We start from the raw sequence: 27,640 nt of genomic DNA, 5'->3' as shown, positions 1-27,640 counted from the left end.
ACCCCGAAAGACCGACACACAACCCCACTATTCTTAAATACTTTATAACAACCAGAAACTACAACCATCAAAATGCTTTCAGGGCAGCCCACTCCAAAACGCCAAGGCAGGGGCAACTTGGGCTGCCAGAACTCAAAGCCGGAGACCACCAGCCTCCTCCATCCCCTCCTGCTTCCAGCCCTCCCGCATCACAGATCTTCATCGTCAAACTTCTCCGTGCACCTCAACATTATCATCTCATTGTCGACAGAAAGGTCCGGTTCTTGCAAAACACCGGTAGAAGAGGATTCAAGTTTTATCTGAGGGCTCCAGGCCTCAGGCGGGGGAGATGGCCCCACCATCTCAGGCATGCCTCCTCCCTCTGCTTCTCCGCCACATCTCTTCAGTGGTATCTTCTCCTCCAGCTTCCAGCCAGGAAGTTACAAGCAATGAGGGGCAGGGAGTCCATTTCCATTTCACTCGACTCCGTACTCTACCGTCTCCAGAAGGCTTCTCCTGGATACAGTAGAACTGGCTTCTCTCCTCTCCTGGGGATTTCTAAGAACCCATGAGCGAGACAGGGGCAATCTTAAAGCTTTATCCAAATGCCCTCAACAGAGGATGATGAATTATACCAAGATGCACCCACCCATGGAATACTCTGCAGCTGCTTCCAATAAAACGAATGGGCTCCTTCTCTGTGGGACACATGATTTCAAAAGAGCGCGGTCCACAGCAGTGTGTATAGTGGGTGACAATTTGCATCTGATGTGTGTGTGCTCAGTTGTGCCTGACTCTTTGCGATCCCATGGACTGTAGCCTGCTAGACTTCTCTGTCCCTGGGATTTTCCAGGCAAGAATATTGGAGTGGGTTGCTATTTCCTTCTCCAGGAGATCTTCCCAACCCAGGGGTCAAACCTGGGTCTCCTGCATTGCAGGCAGATTCTTTACCACTAGCCCCACCTGGGAATACCATTTGTATTTGATAGATTATATAAGTAGCTGGAGAACATTTGTGGATGACTGAATAAGAAACTGGTCATGATCATTGCCTTTGGGGGAGGGAATGCCATAGGAACAAGGGACATTGGTTAGCTATTTGGGGATCCTTTTGAGAAGAAACAGCATTATGTTAATTTAGCAAGTGTTTCTCATTCCCTTAACAATGACACTAGCTAACCTGATTCCCCATTACCCCTTCCCCTAAAAGTACATTCCTGGGTTTGTGTTCTTCCTGCATATCCCCACCCCAGCAGAAAATCACCCCTGTAGTTCATTAGCGCTGCTCGTTAGGGGTTGATTCCCTTGGGCCTTGGGAAGCACCCCTAATCCAGCCAACCATCTCATGGATGTGGGACCAGATTGGGGGTGACTCTGAGAATGAAGCTCCAGAGAATGGTCCTCATCTGCCATGCCCTCCTGATAGGGGTGGGGCACATCAGAGCCAGAGTATCCAAGAGAGGTATGAACTGGTCAAAGGGAAATCACCAGACCCCTTGTTATGGTGAGAATGATGGCAAAGGTTGAGAAAAGGGGGAGCTGGAATGTGGAGGACGCCCCGAGGCCAAACATCTGGGGAGGGAGCCACACACTGGAGCCTGTCACAGAGTGCCTGAATGTCATTCCAAATGTTCTGCTTCCTTCAGTCAGTTCAGTTCAGTCGCTCAGTCGTGTCCGACTCTTTGCGACCCCATGAACCGCAGCACACCAGGCCTCCTTGTCCATCACCGGCTCCCGGAGTTCACCCAAACTCATGTCCATTGAGTTGGTGATGCCATCCACCATCTCTAAGCCCCTGCAAATGATGATGAGGGACTCTCCAGCTGCAGATCTGTGAAATTGCCAGGCTGCTAGAGGTGTCTGCTGGGACTGGGTGCTGAGGTGTGTTGAGTAGCAGTCCCCCAGTTCACGCCCACCTGGAGCCTATTTGAAACTAGAGTCTGTGCAGATGTGATTAACTAAGGCTGTAAGCTGAAGTCATCCTAGATTTGGGGTGTGCCCTCGATCCAAACGATAGGTGTCCTTACACGGTGAGAGGACACAGAGATCACAGAAGACGGAGGCAGCGATGCAGCTACAAGTGCAGGGGTCTCCGGCACTGCTGGGAGCCACCGGGAGCTAGGAAAAGGCAGGAGAAATCCTCCCCTAGAGCTTTCAGGGGGAGCATGGCGGGTCAACACCGAAACTGGGCCTTCTGGGAGAATAAATTTTTGTTGTTTTAAGCCCCTGAGTTTGAGGTAATTTGTTACATGAGTCCTAGGAAACCAATACAGGCACTGGGATGAACGGGGAAGAGAATGCAGTTGCCCTCTTTACACACCCTGTACCAAGGCCTGAGGCCTCCTGCATGAGGACACTCTTGGGCAGCTTGTTCAAGACACAGATTCCTGGGGCCACATCTCACAACACTGAATGGAAATCTTGAGTGTGGGGACATCAGGAATCTGCATTCCAATGAGCTCCCAAGGTGAGTCAAGTCTGAGCACCTCTGCTTTACACGAGCTCCAGTCCTGCCAGTTCTTTCTTTCCTGCTCTGTGTAAGTAACAAAGTGGGGAAAACAAAGACTGTCCCGTCCATCTGCTCTTAAAGCCTTGGTAAAGTGACCTGACTTCACTGTGCCCAGAGCAAGGGACTCAGTGGTCAGGGTTTGGCAGCCAAGGGTTGGTGGGGGGTGCAGAGAGCAAACTGCAGGAAACGGCCTTGGCTCCAGGTAGTCTCAGCAGAGGGAAGTGAAGGGTAAGCAGGAAAAGGGCCACATTGGAAAGCTGCCCTGATTATTTTTGGACATTTTCATAACTATCACGTACCTTTTAAAATAAACAGCTATATTTTTGCTAAATCAGTGGGAAAATCCATGGCTCTGAATCTGAAAGGGGCTGTCTCCTTGGCAGCTCATCAATAACCCCCTCCCTCTATGGAAACTTCCAGGAATGGGCCTTCTAACCAAGACCCCAACAATGCATGTCACGGTGGGCTGCACAGTCAGCTTTTTGGAAGCAGAATTAATATCCTTCAAAAGCTGACAGCAAATATTACCCCAGCATCTCAGAAAATGATGAACTAGTTCAGCCTCTCAGAAAGGCATCAAGAAATCACACATGTAGGAATGCCTGCCAAGGGCCAGGCCTCTGAGGTCTGGTCCCTGCCTCGAGGCTCCCAGGCTCGGATGTGCCCTGAAGAGCATCCCTCTGCCTCTTCCCTGGACATCCTCCTTCACAAGATGCATTAGACTCAAGTCAACTATCCATGGAAGAGCGTCCCCCCGTAGTGTGAACTGGGGGACCTGCAGCCAGTGCTCCCCACCAGAGCCCACCATTTGAGGGGAGGCGAGCCAAGGCCTGACTGCACCCTGCTCCATCCTACCTGTTTGACCTGAGTGTTAACACAGCAAAAGCCTTTGAAAAAATTGGCGATCTGCACGTACAGCTGAAACTTGTCCTCGGGATTTTTTGAGTTGCAAGCAGCCAACGAGGAACCAACGGCAGAAAGGAGGAAGAAACAGCAGTTAGAGGTAAAACTAACTTTCTACCTCTGCTTTGTTGTTCAGTCACTAAGTCGTATCTGACTCTTTGTGACCCCATGGACTGCAGCACGCCAGGCTTCGCTGTCATTCAACATCTCATGGAGTTTGCTCAAAGACATGTCCATTCATTCGGTGATGCCATCCAACATCTCATCCTCTGTTGCCCGCTTCTCATCCTGCCCTCAATCTCCACCTCTGCTTGCACCCTCTAAAAATATCTGGATTACAATGAGAACCAAACACTTTGAAGCAGGCAGCTGAACCCTCCAGAAGGTGGCCCAGCGCCTTCTGTGGAAGGTTTGCACAGCCCCAGTTCCAGAATCATGTTTGGAAGCTGCTGGGGAAGCAAGACTACAGGGAGGCTGGCCCATGGGTCCTAGTTCAGTGTTCTGAGCTGTGGCCTGGGGAACAAGGGCAAGATTTCCTCTCCGCCTAAAGTCAGGCTCTGCGCCCACCCGTGACTGCCCAGGCTAAGGGAGCACAGGGCATGATCGAGGTCAGTCCCTTGACATGCCTCTGGCTCAGGAGGTCTAAAGTGAAACACCAGCCCTGGCACAGATGGCTGCCCTGAGGATTCTTTTCCTGCTGTTTTCCTGGAACAAGGAGAGACGCCTACCAATAGGACTGTGAATCAGGCCTGGACAGCTTGTGGTGCTTTGACCTCAGTTCCTGCTGGAATGAGGCCTCACAGTCAGCTTGGGATCTCTGGCAGCAATCCTCTGCCTTTTCCAGGGAAAGATTAAAAAAAAAAAAAAAAAAAAAAAAAATTTTTTTTTTTTTTCTCCCTGATTGGTTGTTTTCTGTTCCACCAGCAGGATGAGGAGTTAACAAAATTATTTGCCAAGTACACTTTGGCCACTTTTCACAGAAATTGTTTACATAGCGAAGCCAAACAAAGAGATAGCAATCTCTGTCTCCAGCCGGTTTCCGCAAAATCAAACTTTATACAGCCGGGAAGAGTCACCACGGAAAATCGCTTTGAGATTTTGGGCAAGTCTGGCTGGGCTGGGGTGGGGGATTGGGGTGGCAGCTGAGTTGCTGACCTCTCATCTGCCTGCAGGCCGCCAGGGCTCTGGGCTGGAGCCACAGGCCTCAGAACGAATGGAGATGTTCTTTGGGATCATGAGAAGATGAATGTCACCTCATTCCCAAGGCAGAAAGCTACATGTTCTTACTTCTTAAAGAAAAAAAAAATGTTGTTTATTTGGCTGTGTGGGTTTTACTAGGAACACGCAGGATCTACTTCCCTGACCAGGGCTCGATCCCGGCCCCCTGCTTTGAGAGTGTGGAGTCTTAACCACTGGTCGCCTCTTTTTAACCAGGTATCTGAGGAGGCTGTGCCTTTAGGCTGTAAGACCACAGCTTTTCAAAGTAGCAAGGACATTTTAGTCCTAAACTCTCTCTTTCTGAGAAAACACAACTGGTTTTTATGTGTGTGTGTGTGTTTAAAAAAACCAAGCTGCTTCTTGTTTTAAAATCTCCCCAGATGCTCTTCTGACTTCAGGGGGTCATCCCTCCTTCTACATCCTTCCCATCAGCACTGTGAAAACAGCTTCTCCCCTTGTGCAGCTCAGAGACTCTGTCACTCACCCCAAGGCTCAGGCATGGGGCCTGTTTCCATGTTGGCCCAGACTCTCTCTGTCCACCTCTCAAACCAGACTGACTACTGAAACCCACCCACGGCCACCTCACCCCAGGAGACAGTGCAAACCACCTAGAGTTGACAACTCATTGATGTATCTCAGCCCTGGGTCACATCGGGAGAACTGTCTCTGCTGAAGAAGCCCCAGAGAAGATCCTCCCCAGGGCAATGGCACAATCCTAGGACCAGCCTTTTCTGAATCACAGGAAAAAGTGGATTTCCAAGAACTTCCACTGAATTATGCTCCCCTCTGAGAAGCTGCCCTAAACACCCCAACAGGGACACCCACACACCCACACAGTCTCATACCCCTCCTCACCTGGGGCTAGATGTGCCTGGAGCTTCACTTTTGTCCAGGAAACTTGCCACATCGAAGGCATCTTCAAAAAGGATCTGAAAGAAACCACAAAACTTCACGTGTCAGAAATCCGCCACACTCTGATGTTTGCTCTGGGCTGCCGAGGGATAGAAAGGCTCCCTACCTCTTGTCCCCAAAGGGGTGCATGTTAAAGCTGAGGCCCAAACCCAGGGTCTCTGCTTGGTGACCTTTACAGGGGATGAATATTAAGTTCTTGACCACCCAGAAAAAACTGCCAACCCCAGAGAGTGGCTGAGAGAGGGGAAGCACTGGGGACAACCGTCTCCTCTTTCTAAAGAGGGTGGGAGCTTAGGCGGGAGAGGCAACAGCCAGAGGTGAGCCTCTGTTTACACAGGAAAGGGCTCATCTACACCGCCCGAGGGACAGACTGAGCCCAGCATCCACAATCTAGCAGTTTCATTCCAGGGGAACAGAGGTTCAGGGGCTCGGGGGTTGGGTTGCAGAGAGTCCACTCCCAGGGTGGATATGCCACAGTCAACCCGCTCCCTCCCACGTCCCTGCCCCAACCTCACTCCACCTTGGGAGTGCCTTGCAGTCACACCAGTCACTTGGGGTGCTTGTTAAAAACACAGATTCTGAGCCATCCCCCCGAAGACTCGGATTCAGTGGGTCTAGAGTAATAGCCAAGCGCCTGCCTTTTAACTAAACTCCACTTGAGAAGCCTGGAGGGTCAACAATAAACTAGAGACCAAAGGGCCGAGATTTGAAGAAAAAAAAAAATCTGTGATAAGGGATGCAGTCCTTAGAGCAGGAACTAGGCATCCTGGATAGGTCCTCCCACACACTGGGCTCGTCTGTGAATTGGAAGGACTGGATGAGGCGGAAGTAGTTTTCCATGCCTGGGTCCTGGTGTCTAGGAAGCCTCCCAGAGAATGGGCCATCCAGGGCTGTCCACTGGATCATCGAAAAAGCTAAAGAATTCCAGAAAAGCATCTGCTTCATTGACTACTTTAAAGGTAAAGCCTTTGACTGTGTAGATCACAACAAACTGTGGAAAATTCTTAGAGATGGGAATACCAGACCACCTTACCTGCCTCCTGAGAAACCTGTATGCAGCTCAAGAAGCAACAGTCAGAACTGGAGCTGCAACAATGGACTGGTTCCAAATTGGGAAAGGAGTACATCAAGGCTGCATACTGTCACCCTGCTCATTTAACTTACATGCAGAGTACATGTGAAATGCCGGGCTGGATGAAGCACAAGCTGGAATCAAGATTTCTGGGAGAAATATCAATAACTTCAGATATGCAGATGACACCACCCTTATGGCAGAAAGGAAAGAGGAATTAAAGAGCCTCTTGATGAAGGAGAAAGAGGAGAGTGAAAAAGCTGGCTTAAAACTCAATATTCAAAAAATGAAGGTCATGGCATCTGGTCCCATCACTTCATGGCAAATAGCTGGGGAAACAATGGACACAGTGAGAGAATTTACTTGGGAGGTTCTAAGCTGAGAAACACTGGACTGGAAGAAACACAAGCTGGAATCAAGATTTCTGGGAGAAATATCAATAGCCTCAGATATGCAGATGACACCACCCTTATGGCAGAAAGTGAAGAGGAACTAAAAAGCCGCTTGATGAAAGTGAAAGAGGAGAGTGAAAAAGTTGGCTTAAAGCTCAACATTCAGAAAACGAAGATCATGGCATCTGGTCCCATCACTTCATGGGAAATAGATGGGGTAACAGTGGAAACAGTGTCAGACTTTATTTTTCTGGGCTCCAAAATCACTGCAGATGGTGACTGCAGCCATGAAATTAAAAGATGCTTACTCCTTGGAAGGAAAGTTATGTCCAACCTAGATAGCATATTCAAAAGCAGAGACATTAGTTTGCCAACAAAGGTCCATCTAGTCAAGGCTATGATTTTTCCAGTGGTCATGTATGGATGTGAGAGTTGGACTGTGAAGAAAGCTGACCACTGAAGAATTGATGCTTTTGAACTGTGGTGTTGGAGAAGACTCTTGAGAGTCCCTTGGACTACAAGGAGATCCAACCAGTCCATTCTGAAGGAGATCAACCCTGGGATTTCTTTGGAAGGAATGATGCTAAAGCTGAAACTCCAGTACTTTGGCCACCTCATGGGAAGAGTTCCCTCATTGGAAAAGACTCTGATGCTGGGAGGGATTGGGGGCAGGAGGAGAAGGGGACGACAGAGGATGAGACGGCTGGATGGCATCACTGAGTCGATGGACGTGAGTCTGAGTGAACTCGAGGAGTTGGTGATGGACAGGGAGGCCTGGCATGCTACAATTCACGGGGTTGCAAGGAGCTGGACACGACTGAGCGACTGAACTGAACTGAACTGAAAGGTCAACTACTTAATGACCGTTGACTCTCTTCTGACCTTGGTTTTTCTATTATAGCTTAATCAGCTCTGTCCCCTCCCATGTCAAACTTTTCATTGTTTTGCTTTGCACGGCTTCCTCTTGGACGGACTCCTATCAGTGTCTATGCAGGTCCCACTATGTGTTTCCTGAAACTTGGGTCCCAGTGCTATCTGTTCCAGAACATTCCATCATTATGAATAAGAGGTATTTGTTTGCATTGGCCTTCATGTGCATACACGCTAAGTTGCTTCAGTTGTGTCTGACTCTTTGCAACCCTGTGGACTGTAGCCAGCAGGCTTCTGTGTCCATGGAATTCTCTGGGCAAGAATATTGGAGTCGGTTGCCACGCCCTCCTCCAGGGGATCTTCCCGACCCAGGGATTGAACCCACATCTCTTACATCTCCTGCATTGGCAGGCGGGTTCTTTACCACTAGCACCACCTGGGAACCCCATTGGACTTCACAGAATGGGGTTTATTGAGACTTTTAGAGGAGCATTTTATTTTATTTTATTTTCCTTTTTTTTTAAATTTAATTTTTTTTAATTTTATTTTATTTTTAAACTTTACAATATTGTGTTAGTTCTGCCAAACATCGAAATGAATCCGCCACAGGTATACTCGTGCTCCCCATCCTGAACCCTCCTCCCTCCCTCCTCCCTCCCCATATCCTCCCTCTGGGTCGTCCCAGTGTACCAGCCCCAAGCATCCAGTATCGTGCATTGAACCTGGACTGGCAACTCGTTTCATACATGATATTATACACGTTTCAATGCCATTCTCCAAAATCTCCCCACCCTCTCCCTCTCCCACAGAGTCCATAAGACTGATCTATACATCAGTGTCTCTTTTGCTGTCTGGTACACAGGGTTATTGTTACCATCTTTCTAAATTCCATATATATGCGTTAGTATACTGTATTGGTGTTTTTCTTTCTGGCTTACTTCACTCTGTATAATCGGCTCCAGTTTCATCCACCTCATTAGAACTGATTCAAATGTATTCTTTTTAATGGCTGAGTAATACTCCATTGTGTATATGTACCACAGCTTTCTTATCCATTCGTCTGCTGATGGGCATCTAGGTTGCTTCCATGTCCTGGCTATTATAAACAGTGCTGCGATGAACATTGGGGTACACGTGTCTGTTTCCCTTCTGGTTTCCTCAGTGTGTATGCCCAGCAGTGGGATTGCTGGATCATAAGGCAGTTCTATTTCCAGTTTTTTAAGGAATCTCCACACTGTTCTCCATAGTGGCTGTACTAGTTTGCATTCCCACCAACAGTGTAAGAGGATTCCCTTTTCTTCACACCCTCTCCAGCATTTATTGCTTGTAGACTTTTGGATCGCAACCATTCTGACTGGCGTGAAATGGTACCTCATAGTGGTTTTGATTTGCATTTCTCTGACAATGAGTGATGTTGAGCATCTTTTCATGTGTTTGTTAGCCATCTGTATGTCTTCTTTGGAGAAATGTCTATTTACTTCTTTGGCCCATTTTTTGATTGGGTCATAGAGGAGCATTTTAGTACTCTGTGTGGGATAAGACTGAGACTCTGCCTTCCTGGAGTTGTCTCTCCAATAGGTAGGTTACTAAATGTTTCTACATATTGGGGAGCCAGGCACCCAAGTTGTAGAAGCATTTTTTCTCAGCCTCTCACCTGAGGTCTTTGCTCCACCCATGAGCCTTAGTAGCCTCTCGAGGTCAGCATTTAGGGCCAGCAGTCCCTGCCTAACGACTGTGTCAGTGTATCTCAGGGGCCAGGCTGCTTGTGTCACTTTTGCAATGCTTTCATTCCAGTTCAACCAGTCACTAGAAATGAGCTTTAGAAAACAGAAAAGCCCCTATGTCTGGCCCAGAGCCTCACCCCCTCTTCTCTTGCCCCTGGGAACCTGGTTTCTGGAAAGTGCTGTCCTGCCACATCTCAACAGGCTGCCCCCTGATTTCTTTCCTTGGTGCCATGGGGGATCATTAACTTCTCTGCAACTACCCACACCTTTCAAATGATGCGACGCTTACTATCACTGGATGTACCTCGGTCCCCTGCAGTGTCCGAAGAGGGCTGGAGGGGTGTCTGTTAGAGACCAGTAGGTGGGGCTTGGAGGCCCCACCCTCTTGGATCCTCGTCTTTCCCTCTCTCTTATTATTTTGGCAGGCTGTGAGAAGTTAATCTTCCTCTCCAGCAGCAGCTTTGTTTCGTTTCTGTTCTGAGAGGAAGCCAAAAGGAGAAGACCCCAAGCGGCCATGAGCTCTGCCATCACCACCTGTGAGCACCCCAACCCCTTGGTGAGTGCTGGTAGAAGAGAGGGGATGATAGAGGTGGGGTGCGTGTTAAATGTCAGTCTCTCAGTCGTGTCCGACTCTTTGCAATGTCATGGACTGTAGCCCGCCAGGCTCCTCTGTCCATGGGATTCTCCAGGCAAGAATACTGGAGCAGGTTGCCATTCCCTTCTCCAGGAGATCTTCCTGACCCAGGGATCACACCCAGGTCTCCTGCACTGCAGGAAGATTGGTGGGGTAGCTGAAAAGAGGAAAGACCCTGGAGAAAGGTCCCAGTGTGGAGTCCTAATGCAGATTCATGGGGAAGGTGGCTTGTGTTCTGAGACGTTGAATTTTCACAGCTATTCTCCTGCTGCCACCGTCGCAAGGCACAGATCCCATCCTCAGTGCTGAACTCCGTGAATGAATTACAAAGGAAGAAGGGAGAGCTGAAAGGCCCTCTGTTTTACTCTGTTGAATCTAAGTGTTTGTTTTCCAGGTTTCTCAGCATTATGATTTCTTTGATCAGAAAGCCTTTCTGAAGCAAAGCAAAGAGAAAGAGGAAAGCAGAGAGAGAGAGGATGAGAGAGGGTGAGAGGCACGGAACTACTGTTTACCGAATGGCTGATATGTCCTAGTATTATGTACTTTATTTTCCTCCTTCAAGCCACTGAGGCATACACCTCTGTTCCCATTTTACATATAAGGAAGCTGAGGCCCAGAGAACTAAAGGGACAATAACCCATCTGGAGGCCTCTCCAGCTCGTCCTTGAGCCCTGCTCCCACCATTCATTCCTGCCTAGTTTGGCCACCTAAAAACCAGGGCTGGGGGTGGGGGGAGCTGACTGAGTGGGGACCCTCTGCCCACCATAGCCAGACAGAGCCTCTCCCCACCAGGCCCAGCCATGGTATCTGTGCAACAGGTGCCACGCATGAGCCTGGGCTGGGCCCTCAGAACTGTCCCCTGGAGCCCAGCTGCCAGACCTTGCCCACTGCTAGTCAGTCTTCTGGTAAAGAGACTGTGGCTGACTCTTCTGGAAAATTTTGACAGGCACCTGAGAGAAACTTCCTCTCCTCTCAGAATTCCTATTGCTAAAAGTAAAAATTTAACTGGGTAAATTTAAAGCTTGCTGCTGCTGCTAAGTCACTTCAGTCGTGTCCGACTCTGTGTGACCCCATGGACTTGGCTTTATTTTTAAAATTGTTATTATTTCTTTTGGCCACACCTTGCAGCATGCAGGATCTTAGTTCGCCCACCAGGGTTTGGACCCAGGCCCCTGCAGTGATTCCACACAGTTAAGTGTGGAGTCTTAACCGATCGACTGCCAGGGAAGTCCACATAATTGGCTTTATTTAATGATTCATGAAATGGACAGCATACCATCATAGAAGGTAGAAGGGAGCTTTGAGGAGCTGTACAAAATGGAGGAGTTTTATAGGCAGAAGCAGGCATGGCAAAGTTATTCTATCAAAGAGTGGATTGTTTCAGGCCAGGTCACTTTCCTGAAAAGCAGGGGTCTACCAGGCAGATCACCTCACTAGTTCTGACCAGATAATTCGAGACGGACTAGTGAAAAGTTACATCCCTGTGAGAAACCAAAACTGCATGCAATTAATTAGGTTAGATATTAGATTAGAACTTCCCTGGTGGCTCAGCCTGTAAAGCGTCTGCCTACGATGCGGGAGACCCAGTTCAATCCCTGGGTTGGGAAGATCTCCTGGAGAAGGAAATGGCAACTCATTCCAGTATTCTTTCCTGGAAAATCCCATGGACGGAGGAGTCTGGTAGGCTACAGTCCATGGGGTCGCAAAGAGTAGGACATGACTGAGCGACTTCACTTTCTTTCACTTTATTAAGTCTTGGTTGGCTGATATGGGCTTAGCATTAGTTACTCCATTTTGGACCTTTAACAATTTTTTTAAACACTTCTGTCACCATCTCACGGAGAAGGCAATGGCACCCCACTCCAGTACTCTTGCCTGGAAAATCCCATGGACGGAGGAGCCTGGAAGGCTGCAGTTCATGGGGTCGCTGAGGGTCGGACACGACTGAGTGACTTCACTTTCACTTTCCACTTTCATGCATTGGAGAAGGAAATGGCAACCCACTCCAGTGTTCTTGCCTGGAAAATCCCAGGGACGGGGGAGCCTGGTGGGCTGCCGTCTATGGGGTCGCACAGAGTTGGACACGACTGAGGTGACTTGGCGGCGGCGGTCACCATTTCATAGAAGCAAAAAAAACACAACAACAACAACTTGGAAAATAAGTTTAAGACTCTATTTCTGAAAGCTGTGATTTTTTTCCACATCTTTGGCACACCTGAAGCCAGTAGGTAGGGTCTGGGCACATATCTGTCTTTATTCAGTGAACTGTCTTGTCATTTTCCTCAAAGCCTCGGTCTCAGCACCCAGATTAAAAGGCCACTTTTCTGAGATGTTTTGGTTTTCATGTGCATATTGCTTTGTTAGAAACTTCTAGGGATATAAACATGGGGAAGACAGATTCCCCAGCCATGTTTGGAGAGACCTGGACAATCCCAAAGGCTAGAGTCAGTTGACTGGAAGTGTTAGGAAACAAACCTAGGGGGCAAGTTGGGGAGCGGGAGGCTGTGTGGGGGGTGGATGGAGTCAGAGGGCCAAGGGATTCATTTCCCCCCAGGAATCCTCCTTCCCACTGCTCTTCCCTCTGTGCCAGCCTCCTCCTGCTCTGCTGCTCTGCTCCAGAGAGATGACAGGCTGTCCCTGTACACACAGGAATGCACCTGCCAGCAACTGCCCTCTACCAGGAGAGGAGAGTTCCATTCTCCCATTTACAAGGGGACCTGGGACAAGTCATGTAATCTCACTGAGCCTCAATCTCCTCTCTGGAAACTGGGTTGTGAGAATCAAATGAGAGGATGCATTGGAAGCTCTCTGCAAACTGTAAAGCACTATAAAATGCCACACCCCAACAGAATGCCTCTTTGAGCAAGTGTTTTGATGAAATTACAGCCCGTTGAGCTCATACTCTTCCAATCAGAAGAAAAGCTTGTGGCCCTTCTTCTCATACCAGTGCTGACTCATGGGGAAGCTTCATTAAGAGTTTATTCTTCCTTCAAAAAGGGGCTTGTAGGCATTCTTCTGCCACTATAAGAGTCATAGACTTAAAAACAAATTATTTATTTGGCCATGCCACATCTTAGTTGCAGCATGTGAACTCCTGGTTGAGGCATGTGGGATCTAGTTCCCTGACCTGGACGCCCTGCATTGGGAGCTCAGAATCTTAACCACTGGGCCACCAGGGAAGTCTGAGAGTTACAGAATTTTACTGACCAGGGATTCCCCTGGGATAAAGTCATTTCCCCCATCTGGATATGCCCTGAGGTGGGGCTTTTTCCACCTCCATCTGGGAAGCCCCTGCTCTACAACATCTCTGGGATGTCACATTTCTATGTATATCTTTAATATACTAGTGACTCATCTCTGACACACAGGAATCTTAGCCCACTGTGTACCTGCTTATTTGATTTTTTGCCCCAGCACTTTATGTAAGTGACACAAAGTGCTTTACAGCAAAAGATGTATTTTGATCAGGCTCTGTGCGTTCTACCAGCCACAGCTGACATGCTTCACAGAAGTCACACACTCTTATCAGAGTGAAGAACCAGCTGTTCTCAAGGAAGATAAGTTTTTCTCCACTCTTAAGTTCTAATTTTTTTTTTCCATGTTGGGCCTCATACAAGGACAATTTCCCAGAAAAGTGTTGTAAAGCAATTACAGAAGTGGTTTCCATAGCCTCATCATGTCCAGATTGATATCCAAACAAAACTTAGAATATTTAGTCATGAGGCAGAGAACACCCTATGAGTCACTGACTTTTTTTTTTTAAGATTGTTTTCTGATGTTGACCAATTTCAAAGTCTTTATTGAATTTGTTATAATACTTCTTCTCTTTCATGTTTTGTTTTTTTTTGGCCACTGGGCATGTAGGATCTTAGCTCCCTAACCTGGGATCGAACCCTCACTCGCTTCATTGGAAGGCAATCTTAACCACGGGACCACCAGGGAAGTCCTGATTCATTCAGTTCAGTTCAGTGGCTCAGTCCTGTCCGACTCTTTGCAACCCCATGAATTGCAGCACACCAGGCCTCCCTGTCCATCACCAACTCCCAGAGTCCACCCAAACCCATGTCCATTGAGTCGGTGATGCCATCCAACCATCTCATCCTCTGTCGTCCCCTTCTCCTCCTGCCTTCAATCTTTCCTAGCATCAGGGTCTTTTCAAATGAGTCAGCTCTTCGCATGAGGTGGCCAAAGTATTGGAGTTTCAGCTTCAACATCAGTCCTACCAATGAACACCCAGGACTGATCTCCTTTAGGATGGACTGGTTGGATCTCTTTGCAGTCCAAGGGACTCTCAAGAGTCTTCCCCAACACCACAGTTCAAAAGCATCAATTCTTCGGTGCTCAGCTTCCTTTATAGTCCAACTCTCACATCCATACATGACTACTGGAAAAACCATAGCCTTGACTAGACGGACCTTTGTTGACAAAGTAATAGCTCTGCTTTTTAATATGCTGTCTAGGTTGGTCACAACTTTCCTTCCAAGGAGTAAGCGTCTTTTAATTTCATGGCTGCAGTCACCGTCTGCAGTGATTTTGGAGCCCAGAAAAATATAGTCAGCCATTGTTTCCACTGTTTCCCTATCTATTTCCCATGAAGTGATGGGATCAGATGCCACGATCTTAGTGTTCTGAATGTTGAACTTTAAGCCAACTTTTTCAGTCTCTTTCACTTGGATCAAGAGGCTCTTTAGTTCTTCTTTACTTTTTGCCATAAAGAATGAAGAGTCATTCATTGACCCTTAAATGACGGGGGTGGGGGGAAGGCCCCAAACTAACATCCCCCCTAATGTCCCCACCAAAACCTCCCCCCACCCCCCGCCGCTGCCCCTTCACCTTTCTGAGAATTCCAAGGGGTCTTGGAGAAGGTATGAGGTGAGTTTGCTAGAGCTGTATCTGCCCGAGTCGTGTGAGTTCATTCACAGGCGCACATAACAGGAAGCCACATACACTTTTGAGTATTTCTGCAACCTTCCCAGAGTCAGAAGGGGACACGGAGTCTGAGAGAGAGGAAGTGATGTGCTAATGGCTGCCAAGCAGGGGACTGACAGACCACCGCGGCCCCAGTTCAAACTGCGTGCTCTGCTGTTCTGTGTAGCCTACGCAGCGTCAATCAACCAGCCAGCCAATCAACAGCCATTCTTTCCCTTCTGCCCCTCCTCTTTTCTTCAGCCGGTTCTTCTGCGGTTGTGCTCAAGGCCTGCACCACGCGGTCACTAAAACCTCGCGATAAGTGCTCCGGAGTTCCCTTGGGCACCTCCAGGCTATCTTTGGCTTGGCCTTGACCTGCTTAGGCAAAACCACCCTTCTTTCACATCCAATCCAAGTACCAAAGCTGCATCAGGACAGCCTTCTTTTCAGGAATCCAAATAGGATCAGCATAATGTTTCCAAAGAGTTCTAACCAGTTATGGATTTATTTTAAAAAGTCGATGAGAGAATCTTTATGGTCATTAATTTATGCATGTGTTTATTTATTTATTTTTCACTCAACAGATTGTGCTGTGAGCACTAACTCTGTGCTAGCGATGGAGTAGAGAAGTTATGGGACTTAATGGGCTTTTGGATGAGGAAACCGCGTTATGGCTGTCAGGCATGCTGGGGCAGTAGTCCGGGAGTGGAGAGAAGTCAGGGAAGGCTTCCTGCAGCAGGTTTGGGAGGCATGGTTGCAGGCATTGCTGAATAGATGAGTAGAAGCAAAACTCTTACATTTAAGTTTCAGAAACTAAATAATAGATTCATGGGCAAACGCTGCACCGAGCCCCAGGAGCAGGGTGACTCTGCAGGGCTGTGCTGTGGCTGACTCAGTGCACCCACTCTCTGCAAGCCTGACCGCAGCCCTGAGCTCCTCCCACTGCCTGGTCCTTAGCGCTCTGGGAAATTTTCTCCATCGCCAGTGGTGGGGCCCCCGCTTACTCGGAGAGCTGAGATCCGATTTGTGGTCCATCCCATGGAGGAGGAGGACTGGCTTCCTCTGTCTCCACGTGGAGATGGCACATCTATCCCACCCACTCTCCATGTCAGCTAGAATTGTCCTTAGTTGCAGCTTCCCTGGTGGGATCTGAACAACACCCTTAAAATGGCAGGTCTTAACTGGGGGTGATTTTTACCCTGCTGGTGACATTTGGCAATGTCTGGAGTCATTTTGGGTCATCACAACTGAAGGTGAGGGCAGGAGCTTGCCAGTGGCATCTAGTGGGTCCAGGCCAAAGATGCTACTAAATATCCTAGGGTGCATGATACACCCCAACACCTGCCATGAACACACACAACACAAGGAAGAATTATCCTGTCCAAAATGGCAATGGTGCTGAGGTTGAGAAACCCTGTCTTAGAATATGATGTTCCAGTGCTGTCCTGGAAGTGGTAGGGGACAAACACCCAGTTCTTGATCTGGTGGCTTTCTTGTCTCTCTCCACTTCAAAGCAACTGGTGACCCCTTGCCCCCCACTCATCTGCTTCTCCTACTTCTCCAGAGCAGGGCCACTGATCCTTAGGGAGAACAGCCATGGTGTCTGTGCCCACAATTTTGCTCCCATTTCTTTTAAAATCAGAAGGAAAAAAACAATAATTTTTAGACAAAAGAGAGATTTTTTAGTACATAATAATGTATCTTTATATCAATAAAGTCACAAAAAATAGCAGATTTCTTGTATAGGAGAAGCTCATAGCATTGAAGTGATTAGCATTCCCAGGAATCATAGTGCAGTTTCAGTTCAGAAGTTGTTCTTTGAGGCTGTGGTGAGTAAAGGGTGCTTGACTATGGAGGTTGGTGTTGGTATGGGTACGTTTAACATCCTTTCCAGAACTTTCTCTGTGAGAAGCCCACACTATCTTCAGGGCACCCTGGCTGTGCCACTGTGCAGAACCTGCTATTCCTCTGTGGTCTGACCAGGGCCCAGGGCCCAGGACCCTGCTGGGGCTTGTCACCTAATTGCCTGATCTTCATGCTGGTGGCCTTGCCCCATTCTGGCCACACCGAAGACATTGTTTTCCTATTCCTCTCACCTACAGCTGCTCTAATGTCACTCCACCTACAGATGCTCTAATGTCACTGAAGTGTGAGTTAAAAGCCTTTGAAACATAGGACCAGAAGCTTATCATAATTATAGTAGCTAATACTTATTGGGTAAGTGCACCATGCAGGCAGGACACTGGACTATGTGCTTCATGCTCTGTTTTTCCCCAGGTTTATTAGATGTAATTGACATATAACATTGTGTAAGCTTAAACTGTCCAGACATTGACCTGATACAATAATATCTGCAAAATGATTACCACCATAGCAGTGATTAATAGATTCCTAGGTATCGCTAGTGATCAACAACTGCCTGCCAAGGCAGGAGACTCAACAGATTTGGGTTGATCCCTGGGCAGGGTAGGTCCCCTGGAGGAGGGCATGGCTACACACTCTAGTATTCTTGCCTGGAGAATCCCATGGACAGAGAAGCCTGGCAGGCTATGGCCCGTGGGGTCTCAAAGAGTCAGACATGACTGAAGTGATTTAGTGACTAGGCAGCAGTTCTTAGTAGTTAACCCCTCCATCACGGCATGCAGTCACCGCTTCTTTTTTGTGCTGAGAACATTTAGGATTTACTATCTTTAGTTCAGTTCAGTTTCTCAGGAGTGTTCGACTCTTTCCGACCCCATGAATCGCAGCACACCAGGCCTCCCTGTCCATCACCAACTCCTCGAGTTCACTCAGACTCCTGTCCATCAAGTCAGTGATGCCATCCAGCCATCTCATCCTCTGTCGTCCCCTTCTTGTCCCGCCCCCAATCCCTCCCAGCATCAGAGTATTTTCCAATGAGTCAACTCTTCCCATGAGGTGGCCAAAGTACTGGAGTTTCAGCTTTAGCATCATTCCTTCCAAAGAAATCCCAGGACTGTCTCCTTCAGAATGGACTGGTTGGATCTCTTTGTAGTCCAATGGACTCTCAAGAGTCTTCTCCAACACCACAGTTCAAGAGCATCAATTCTTCGGCGTTCAGCTTTCTTCACAGTCCAACTCTCACATCCATACATGACCACTGGAAAAACCATAGCCTTGACTACACAGACCTTGGTTGGGAAAGTAATGTCTCTGCTTTTGAATATGCTATCTAGGTTGGTCATAACTTTCTTTCCAAGGAGTAAGCGTCTTTTAATTTCATGGTTGCAGTCACCATCTGCAGTGATTTTGGAGCCCAAAAAAATAAAGTCTGACACTGTTTCCACTGTTTCCCCATCTACTTCCCATGAAGTGATGGGACCGGATGCCATGATCTTTGTTTTCTGAATGTTGAGCTTTAAGCCAACTTTTTCACTCTTCACTTTCACTTTCATCAAGAGGCATTTTAGTTCCTCTTCACTTTCTGCCATAAGGGCGGTGTCATCTGCATATCTGAGGTTCTTGATATTTCTCCAGGCAATCTTGATTCCAGCTTGTGTTTTTTCCAGTCCAGTGTTTCTCATGATGTACTCTGCATATAAGTTAAATAAGCAGGGTGACAATATACATGATGAACTCCTTTTCCTATTTGGAACCACTCTGTTGTTCCATGTCCAGTTCTAACTGTTGCTTCCTGACCTGCATACAGATTTCTCAAGAGGCAGGTCAGATGGTCTGGTATTCCCATCTCTTGAAGAATTTTCCACAGTTTATTGTGATCCACACAGTCAAAGGCTTTGGCATAGTCAATAAAGCAGAAATAGATGTTTTTCTGGAACTCATTTGCTTTCTCGATGATCCAGCAGATGTTGGCAATTTGATCTCTGGTTCCTCTGCCTTTTCTAAAACCAGCTTGAACATCAGGAAGTTCACGGTTCACGTATTGCTGAAGCCTGGCTTGGAGAATTTTGAGCATTACTTAGTAGCGTGTGAGATGAGTGCAATTGTGTGGTAGTTTGAGCATTCTTTGGCATTGCCTTTCTTTGGGATTGGAATGAAAACTGACCTTTTCCAGTCCTGTGGCCACTGCTGAGTTTTCCAAATTTGCTGGCCTATTGAGTGCAGCACTTTCACAGCATCATCTTTTAGGACTCGAAATAGCTCAACTGGAATTCCATCACCTCCACTAGCTTTGTTAGCAACTTTCAAATATATAATACAGTATTATTAATTATAATCACCACACTGTACATTAGTTTCCCAGAACCTATTCATGTTATACTATTTGTTTATATCCTTTGAACAACATCTCCGCATTTCTTCATGTTCCAATTTAATTTTTTCATCTATGAAGTAGGTGTTATTAACATTTTTGTTACATAGATCAGAAAAATAAGACTTATAAATGTTAATAATTTGTCCAAATTTGGTAAACTATATAGCTGATAAATTGGAGGAGAGGGTTTATGATTTAAAGTTAATTTGGAGTAACCTGATAGGAATGTAACTTGGCTATTGACCCTAGAGCATTCTATATGCTCTACACTTATTTACATTTGTGTTATGTCCATTCATTCCTCCATTTACTCAGTCTGCATGAGCATTGGGTTGTTCTAGAAGCTGGGACAACAAAGGAGAGTAAGGGACAGCGAATATGTTCTAGGAACTCAATTCCACAATTCCAGTAGAAGAGATGGATAAGGAAATAGTCCATTATAATAAACACACTATGATAAGGGCTTTGGCACAGGGCTGGCCTCTGGGAGCATAAACAAGGGCAGCTACACCATCTGGGTCAGAATCCCCATTTCCTTGCACATTTTCTGGAGAAACCCACTTTTTTTTTTTTTGGCTACACCGTGTGGGATCTTAGTTCCCAGACAAAGGATTGAACCCATGCCCTTGGCAGTGAAAGCATGAAGTCCTAACCACTAAATGAGTCATCAAGGAATTCCTCTGCTTATTTTCTGACCATGGAGTTGATCCCCATTCATTCTTCCACAAACTTTATTTTCTGTTAGGGCTTGCTGCAGATGTATAATATAGAAAGTCACTGGTCTTTTGAGTCTGAATCTAGAAACCACAAGCTGGCCAGAATATACCACAATACCATTGTTCTTGCCTCTAGAAAGCTGTCCATCTGTCTGGTTGTAATAAGAAAGTGAAACTAAGCAGGAGCCTCTGGAGATCCTGGGCATAGAAGCCTTTCCATGTCTCTTGTTCCTTGTTTGTGGGGAACAGACTCCAGCCTCCAGCCTCCATGACCTTCCCTGAGTCCCAAAGGTTAGATTCAAACAGTTGCTAACCAGGGAAAGGAGGGGATTCAGAGACAACAGAGAACAGCCTGAACAATAGTGCAGGCTTTGGGCAGGGTCCTGGTTCCACCTCAAGAGATAAAACAGTATCTTTATTTTCTTGGGCGCCAAAATCACTGTGGATGGTGACTGCAGCCATGAAATCAAAAGACATTTGCTCTTTGGAAGGAAAGCTATGACAAGCCTAGGCAGCATGTTAAAAAGCAGAGATATCACTTTGCCATCAAAGGTCCATGTAGTCAAAGCTATGGTTTTTCCAGTAGTCATGTACGGATGTGAGAGTTAGACCACAAAGAAGGCTGAGTGCCAAAGAATTGATGCTTTCAAGTTGTGGTGCTGGAGAAGACTCTTGAGAGTCCCTTGGACTGCAAGGAGATCAAACCAGTCAGTCCTAAAAGAAATCAATCCTGAAGGTTAATTGGAAGGACTGATGCTGAAGCTCCAATACTCTGGCCACTTGATGCAAGGAGCACACTCATTGGAAAGGACCCTGATGGTGGGAAAGATTGACGGCAAAAGGAAAAGAGAATGACAGAGGATGAGAGGGTTAGATAGCATCACTGACTCAATGGATATGGATTTGAGCAAACTCTGGGAGAGAGTGAAGGACAAGGAAGCCTGGCGCACTGCAGTGCATGGGGTCACAAAGAGTGGGACATGACTTAGTGACTGAACAACAATAAAAAAAGGACAAAACCCCCCAATAAATGAAACCATTCTTTTTATTTGTTTATTTGGTTTTTTAATTGAAGGAAAATTGCTTTAAAGAATTTTGTTGTTTTCTGTCAAACCTCAATAGGAATCAGCCATAGCTATATATATATCTGCTCCCTCTTGACCCTCCCTCCCATCTTCCTCCCTATCCCACCCCTCTAGGTTGATACAGAGCCCCTATTTGAGTTTCCTGAGACATACAGCAAATTCCCATTGGCTATCTATTTTACTTCATAGAAACACAGTAAGTTTCTATGTTAGTCTTTCCATACATCTCACCCTGTCCTCCCCTATTCCCATGTCCATAAGTCTATTCTCTCTGTCTGCTTCTACATTGCTGCCCTGCAAATTCTTCAGTACTATTTTTCTAGATTCTGTATATATGCGTTAGTATATGATATTTATCTTTCTCTTTCTGACTGACTTCACTCTGTATAATAGGCTCTAGGTTCATCCACCTCATTAGAACTGACTCAAATGCATTCCTTTTTATGGCTAAGTAATATTCTATTGTGAATATGTACCACAACTTCTTGATCCAGTCATCCGTCGATGGACATCTAAGTTGCTTCCATGTTTGAGCTATTGTAAATAGTGCTGCGATGAACAATGGGATACATGTGTCTTTTTCAGTTTTGGTTTCCACAGGGTATATGCCTAGGAGTGGGATTGCTGGGTCCTATGGTGGGTTTATTCCTAGTTTTTTAAGGAGGAAGATGTCACCATTCTTCACTCCAGATTAAAGGAACCTCAAACTCATCAGATCATGTGTGTTAGTCACTCAGTCATATCTGACTCTTTGCAACCCTATCACCTGCAGACCACCAGGCTCCTGGTGTCCATGGAATTCTCCAGGCAAGATTACTGTAATGGGTAGCCATTCTCTTCTCCAGGGGATCTTCCCAACCCAGGGATCAAACCTGGGTCTCCTGAATTGTAGGTGGATTCTTTACTATCTGAGCTACCAGGGAAGCCCAAGAACAAGGTTCTCATCAGATTACCTGCTGCTGCTGCTAAGCTACTTCAGTCATGTCCGTCTCTGTGCGACCCCATAGACAGCAGCCCACCAGGCTCCCCCATCCCTGGGATTCTCCAGGCAACAACACTGGAGTGGGTTGTCATTTCCTTCTCCAATGCATGAAAGTGAAAAGTGAAAGTGAAGTCTCTCATTCGTGTCAGACTCTTTGCGACCCCATCAACTGCAGCCTACCAGGCTCCTCTGTCCATGGGATTTTCCAGGCAAGAGCACTGGAGTAGGTGCCATCGCCTTCTCCACAGATTACCTGAGACCAGATTAAAGCAGTGCCCTGTACACAGCCTTCTCTTGTGTTGTTCAAAGAGGGTGCTTGCTGTGACCAGTGCATTTTCTTGGCAAAACTATATTAGCCTTTGCCCTGCTTCATTCTATACTCCAAGGCCAAATTTGCCTGTTACTCTAGGTATTCCTTTACTTTCTACCTTTGCATTCCAGTCCCCTATAATGAAAAGGACATCTTTTTTGGGTGTTAGATCTAGAAGGTCTTGTAGGTCTTCATAGAACTGTTCAAATTCAGCTTCTTCAGCATTATTGGTGGGGCACAGACTTGGATTACTGTGATATTGAATGGTTTGCCTTGGAAATGAACTGAGATCATTCTGTAGTTTTTGAGATTGCATCCAAGTAGTGCATTTCAGACTCTTTTGTTGACTATGATGGCTACTGCATTTCTTCTAAATGATTCTTGCCCATGGTAGTAGATATAATGGTCATCTGAGTTAAATTTACCCATTCCAGTCCATTTTAGTTTGCTATCCCTAAAATTTTGATACTCACTCTTACCATCTCCTGTTTGACCACTTCCAATTTGCCTTGATTCATGGACCTGACATTCCAGGTTCCTATGCAATACTGCTCTTACACATCCACAACTGGGTGTTGTTTTTACTTTGGCTCCGTCTCTTCATTCTTTCTGGAGTTAGTTTTCCACTGATCTCCAGTAGTATATTGGGCACCTATGGACCTGGAGGGTTCATCTATCAGTGTCCTACCTTTTTGCCTTTTCATACTGTTCATGGGGTTCTCAAGGCAAGAATACTGAAGTAGTTTGCCATTCCTTTCTCCAGTGGACCATGTTTGTCAGAACTTTTCACCATGACCTGTCTGTCTTGTGTAGCCCTACATGGCATGGCTTATAGTTTCATTGACTTAGACAAGGCTGTGGTCTGTGTGGTCATATTGGTTAGTTTTCTGTGTCATAGCAAACACCTTCTTCCAACAACACAGAGAAGACTCTACACATGGACATCACCAGATGGTCAACACTGAAATCAGATTGATTATATTCTTTGCAGCCAAAGAAGGAGAAACTCTATACAGTCAGCAAAAACAAGACCAGGAGCTGACTGTGGCTCAGATCATGAACTCCTTATTGCCAAATTCAGACTTAAATTGAAGAAAGTAGGGAAAACCACTAGACCGTTCAGGTATGACCTAAATCATATCCCTTACAGTGGAAATGAGAAATAGATTCAAGAGGTTATATCTGATAGACAGAGTACCTGAAGAACTACAGACACAGGTTTGTGACACTGTACAGGAGACAGGAATCAAGACCATCCCCAAGAAAAAGAAATGCAAAAAGGCAAAATGGTTGTCTGAGGAGGCCTTACAAATAGCTGTGAAAAGAGAAATGAAAGGCAAAGGAAAAAAGGAAAGATATACCCATTTGAATGCAGAGTCCCAAAGAATAGCAGGGAGAGACAAGAAAGGCTTCCTCAGTGATCAGTGCAAAGAAATAGAGGAAAGCAATAGAATGGGAAAAACTAGAGATCTTTTCAAGAAAATTAGAGATACAAAGGGGCAATTTCATGCAAAGATGGGCACAATAAATGAAAGAAATGGTATGGACCTAACAGAAGCAGAAGATATTAAGAAGAGGTGGCAAGAATACACAGAAGAACTATACAAAAAAGATCTTCATGACCCAAATAATCATGATGGTATGATCACTCACCTAGAGCCAGACATCCTGGAATGTGAAGTCAAGTGGGCCTTAGGAAGCATCACTACAAATAAAGCTAATGGAGGTGATAGAATTCCGATTGAGCTACTTCAAGTCCTAAAAGATGATGCTGTGAGAGTGCCGCTGTCATTATGCCAGCAAATTTGGAAAACTCAGCAGTGGCCACAGCACTGGAAAAGGTCAGTTTTCATTCCAATCCCAAAGAAAGGCAATGCCAAAGAATGCTCAAGCTACCGCACAATTGCACTCATCTCACATGCTAGTAAAGTAATGCTCAAAATTCTCCAAGCCAGGCTTCAGCACTATGTGAACCATGAACTTCCTGATGTTCAAGCTGGTTTTAGAAAAGGCAGAGGAACCAGAGATGAAATTGCCAACATCCACTGGATCATGGAAAAAGCAAGAGAGTTCCAGAGAAACATCTATTTCTGCTTTATTGACTATGCCAAAGCCTTTGACTGTGTGGATCACAATAAACTGTGGAAAATCCTGAAACAGATTGGAATACCAGACCACCTGATCTGCCTCTTGAGAAATTTGTATGCAGGTCAGGAAGCAACAGTTAGAACTGGACATGGAACAACAGACTGGTTCCAAATAGAAAAAGGAGTTCGTCAAGGCTGTATATTGTCACCCTGCTTATTTAACTTCTATGCAGGGTACATCATGAGAAACGCTGGGCTGCATGAAGCACAAGCTGGAATCAAGATTGCCGGGAGAAATATCAAGAACCTCAGATACGCAGATGACACCACCCTTATGGCAGAAAGCGAAGAAGAACTAAAGACCCTCCTGATGAAAGTGAAAGAGGAGAGTAAAAAAGTTGGCTTAAAACTCAATATTCGGAAAACTAAGATCATGGCATCTGGTCCCATCACTTCATGGCAAATAGAGGGAAAAACAATGGAAACAGTGGCTGACTTTATTTTGGGGGGCTCCAAAGTCACTGTAAATGGTGTCTGCAGCCATGAAATTAAAAGACCCTTGCTCCTTGGAAGAAAGGCTATGATCATCCTAGACAGCATATTCAAAAGCAGAGACATTACTTTGCCAACAAAGGTCCATCTAGTTAAAGCTATGTTTTTTCCAGTGGTCATGTATGGATGTGAGAGTTGGACTATAAAGAAAGCTGAGTGCCAAAGAATTGATGCTTTTGAACTGTGGTGTTGGAGAAGACTCTTGAGAGTCTCTTGGGCTGCAAGGAGATCCAGGCAGTCCATCCTAAAGGAAATCAGTCCTGAGTATTCATTGGAAGGACTGAGCTGAAGCTGAAACGCCAATACTTTGGCCACCTAATGGGAAGAACTGAGTCATTTGAAAAGACCCTGATGCTGGGAAAGATTGAAGGTGGGAGGCGAAAGGGATGGCAGAGGATGAGATGGTTGGATGGCATCACTGACTCAATGGACATGAGTTTGATTAAACTCCAGGAGTTGGTGATGGACAGGGAGGCCTGGCATGCTGCAGTCCAGGGGGTCACAGAGTCGGACACGATTGAGTGACTGAACTGAACTGTACACTGCCTAATCTTATTAGCAGCCCCATGCTTGAACTGTTTCTATGAAACTTCTCACCAAATCCCTCTGGGTGGATACACACGGTTTTCGAGGGCAGGAGTCACTGTGTTCCCCTTTGCCTGGCAAAGCAATAAGCTATTCTTTTCTACTTCATCCAAAACTCTGTCTCCAAGATTTGATTTGACACTGTATATAGAAGCCAAGCTTTTGGCATCAAAATGCACTTGATTCCTCTTGAGATGCTCAAACGTGTTTTTGTCCTTTTCCCAGCAGAGGGGTGATGGTGTGCTCAGCTCCCATGAAGGTGACCAAGGCAGCAAGAAGGATGGCCAGCTCAAGAGTCCCAGCAGCAGCCACCTGGCTTATGGTATCCTGGATATCCCACCATGGTATCTCTGCATCTTCTTGGGGATCCAGGTAATGCCACACAGAAGCATTGGGTACAAGGAGGCTCTGTCTCAAAAGGCACATCGAACACACATGGGTCAAATTAGTCAAGATCTAACTTCAGTTGCTCATGTTCTTGGCTTCCATGCCTTTGACCTTTAGGGGACTCAAGGCTCTCTTTTCTCTTTTTTTTCTCTCTCTTCTCCCAAGGAGTTTGGGGATGGGGTCAGGGAGTTAGGGGAAGATTGTTCCCTGTGCTAAGCTACTAGGGAACATCAAGGACACCAACTGGGCCATTGTGAGTTTTTTTTTGTTTGTTTGTTTCAAGTTATCAATTATAATTTGTTTGGAAACAACTGATATTGTTGATAACCAGTGCTTGAGGAATATTGGAAAACACACATTGTCAAACACTTGTTGGAATGTTATCTGGTGCAACTTTTCTATTAACTGGTAAAACACATGTTATTTAACCCAGGCCCTAATGCTTAAGAATTTCTCTGTAGAGAATTACCCAGTGGTCCAGTGGTTAGGAGTCCATCATTTCACTGCCAAGGCACGGGTTCAATCCCTGGTGGGAGAACTAAGTTCCCACAAATCTTGTGGCATGGCCAAATTAAAAAAAAACTTTTTTAAGAATTTCTCTCCAGATATGCTGGCAAGACTTGTTAAGATAAGTACAAAGATGTTCCATTAATTAATCATAAAATCACAACAACAAACAAAACCCAGAAACATCCCCAAAATATCCATCTTAGAGAATTGTAGCATATTCTAACAAATAATTTTTTAGTGTAGCTGTAGAAAGAGAAAGATATATTTACCTTGCAGTTAAAAAATAATCACCAACATAGATTAAGTGAAAAAAGTCAAGTAAATAACTATGTATAGTGTGATCTTTTTTTACCTTAAAGACTAACAAACAAAAAGAGAGGGAGAACAGCAGAAATAAGTATATGTAGTAATTTTTGCATGTCTTGAAGGAATCATAAGAAACTAATAGAGGTATTTAACCTTGGCTTTTGAACTGTGGTGTTGGAGAAGACTCCTGAGAGTCCCTTGGGCTGCAAGGAGATCCAACCAGTCCATTCTAAAGGAGATCAGTCCTGAGTGTTCTTTGGAAGGAATGATGCTAAAGCTGAAACTCCAGTACTTTGGCCACCTCATGCAAAAAGTTGACTCATAGAAAAAGGCTCTGATGCTGGGAGGGATTGGGGGCAGGAGGAGAAGGGGACGACAGAGGATGAGATGGCTGGATGGCATCACCGACTCGATGGACGTGAGTTTGAGTGAGGAATTGGTGATGGACAGGGAGGCCTGGCGTGCTACAATTCATGGGGTCGCAAGAGTCCGACACGACTGAGCGACTGAACTGAACTGAAGAACTAGAAAAAGAAAGATCAGATCAGATCAGTCACTCAGTCGTGTCCGACTCTTTGCGACCCCATGAATCGCAGCACGCCAGGCCTCCCTGTCCAAGACCAACTCCAAGGGTTCACTGAGACTCACGTCCATCGAGTCAGTGATGCCATCCAGCCATCTCATCCTCTGTAGTCCCCTTCTCCTCTTGCCCCCAATCCCTCCTAGCATCAGAGTCTTTTCCAATGAGTCAACTCTTTGCACGAG

The 27,640-nt window shown here is 46.2% G+C and overlaps 1 protein-coding gene across 6 annotated transcripts in view; it reads left to right on the top strand.

Annotated features, from left to right (window-relative positions):
* The first annotated feature begins 9,448 nt into the window (after positions 1-9,448).
* The window catches only part of LOC123327572 (solute carrier family 23 member 1), a 69,736-nt gene continuing 51,544 nt past the window's right edge, over positions 9,449-27,640 (top strand). Inside the window, exons 1-2 of one of the 6 annotated variants that reach the window (XM_044946894.1) lie at positions 9,449-10,135; positions 25,898-26,044. In XM_044946894.1, the coding sequence (XP_044802829.1) occupies positions 10,094-10,135; positions 25,898-26,044 (189 nt within the window). In that variant the 5' untranslated portion in view covers positions 9,449-10,093. The remainder of the gene's footprint in view (positions 10,136-25,897; positions 26,045-27,640) is intronic. The other 5 variants (XM_044946897.1, XM_044946892.1, XM_044946893.1 and 2 more) reach the window with 5 other exon arrangements.

This window comes from Bubalus bubalis, chromosome 8 (genome assembly GCF_019923935.1).
Source record: "Bubalus bubalis isolate 160015118507 breed Murrah chromosome 8, NDDB_SH_1, whole genome shotgun sequence".
NCBI lineage: Eukaryota > Metazoa > Chordata > Mammalia > Artiodactyla > Bovidae > Bubalus > Bubalus bubalis.
Note: the sequence above shows the minus strand (reverse complement) of the source record. Positions and strands in the feature narration are given on the sequence as shown.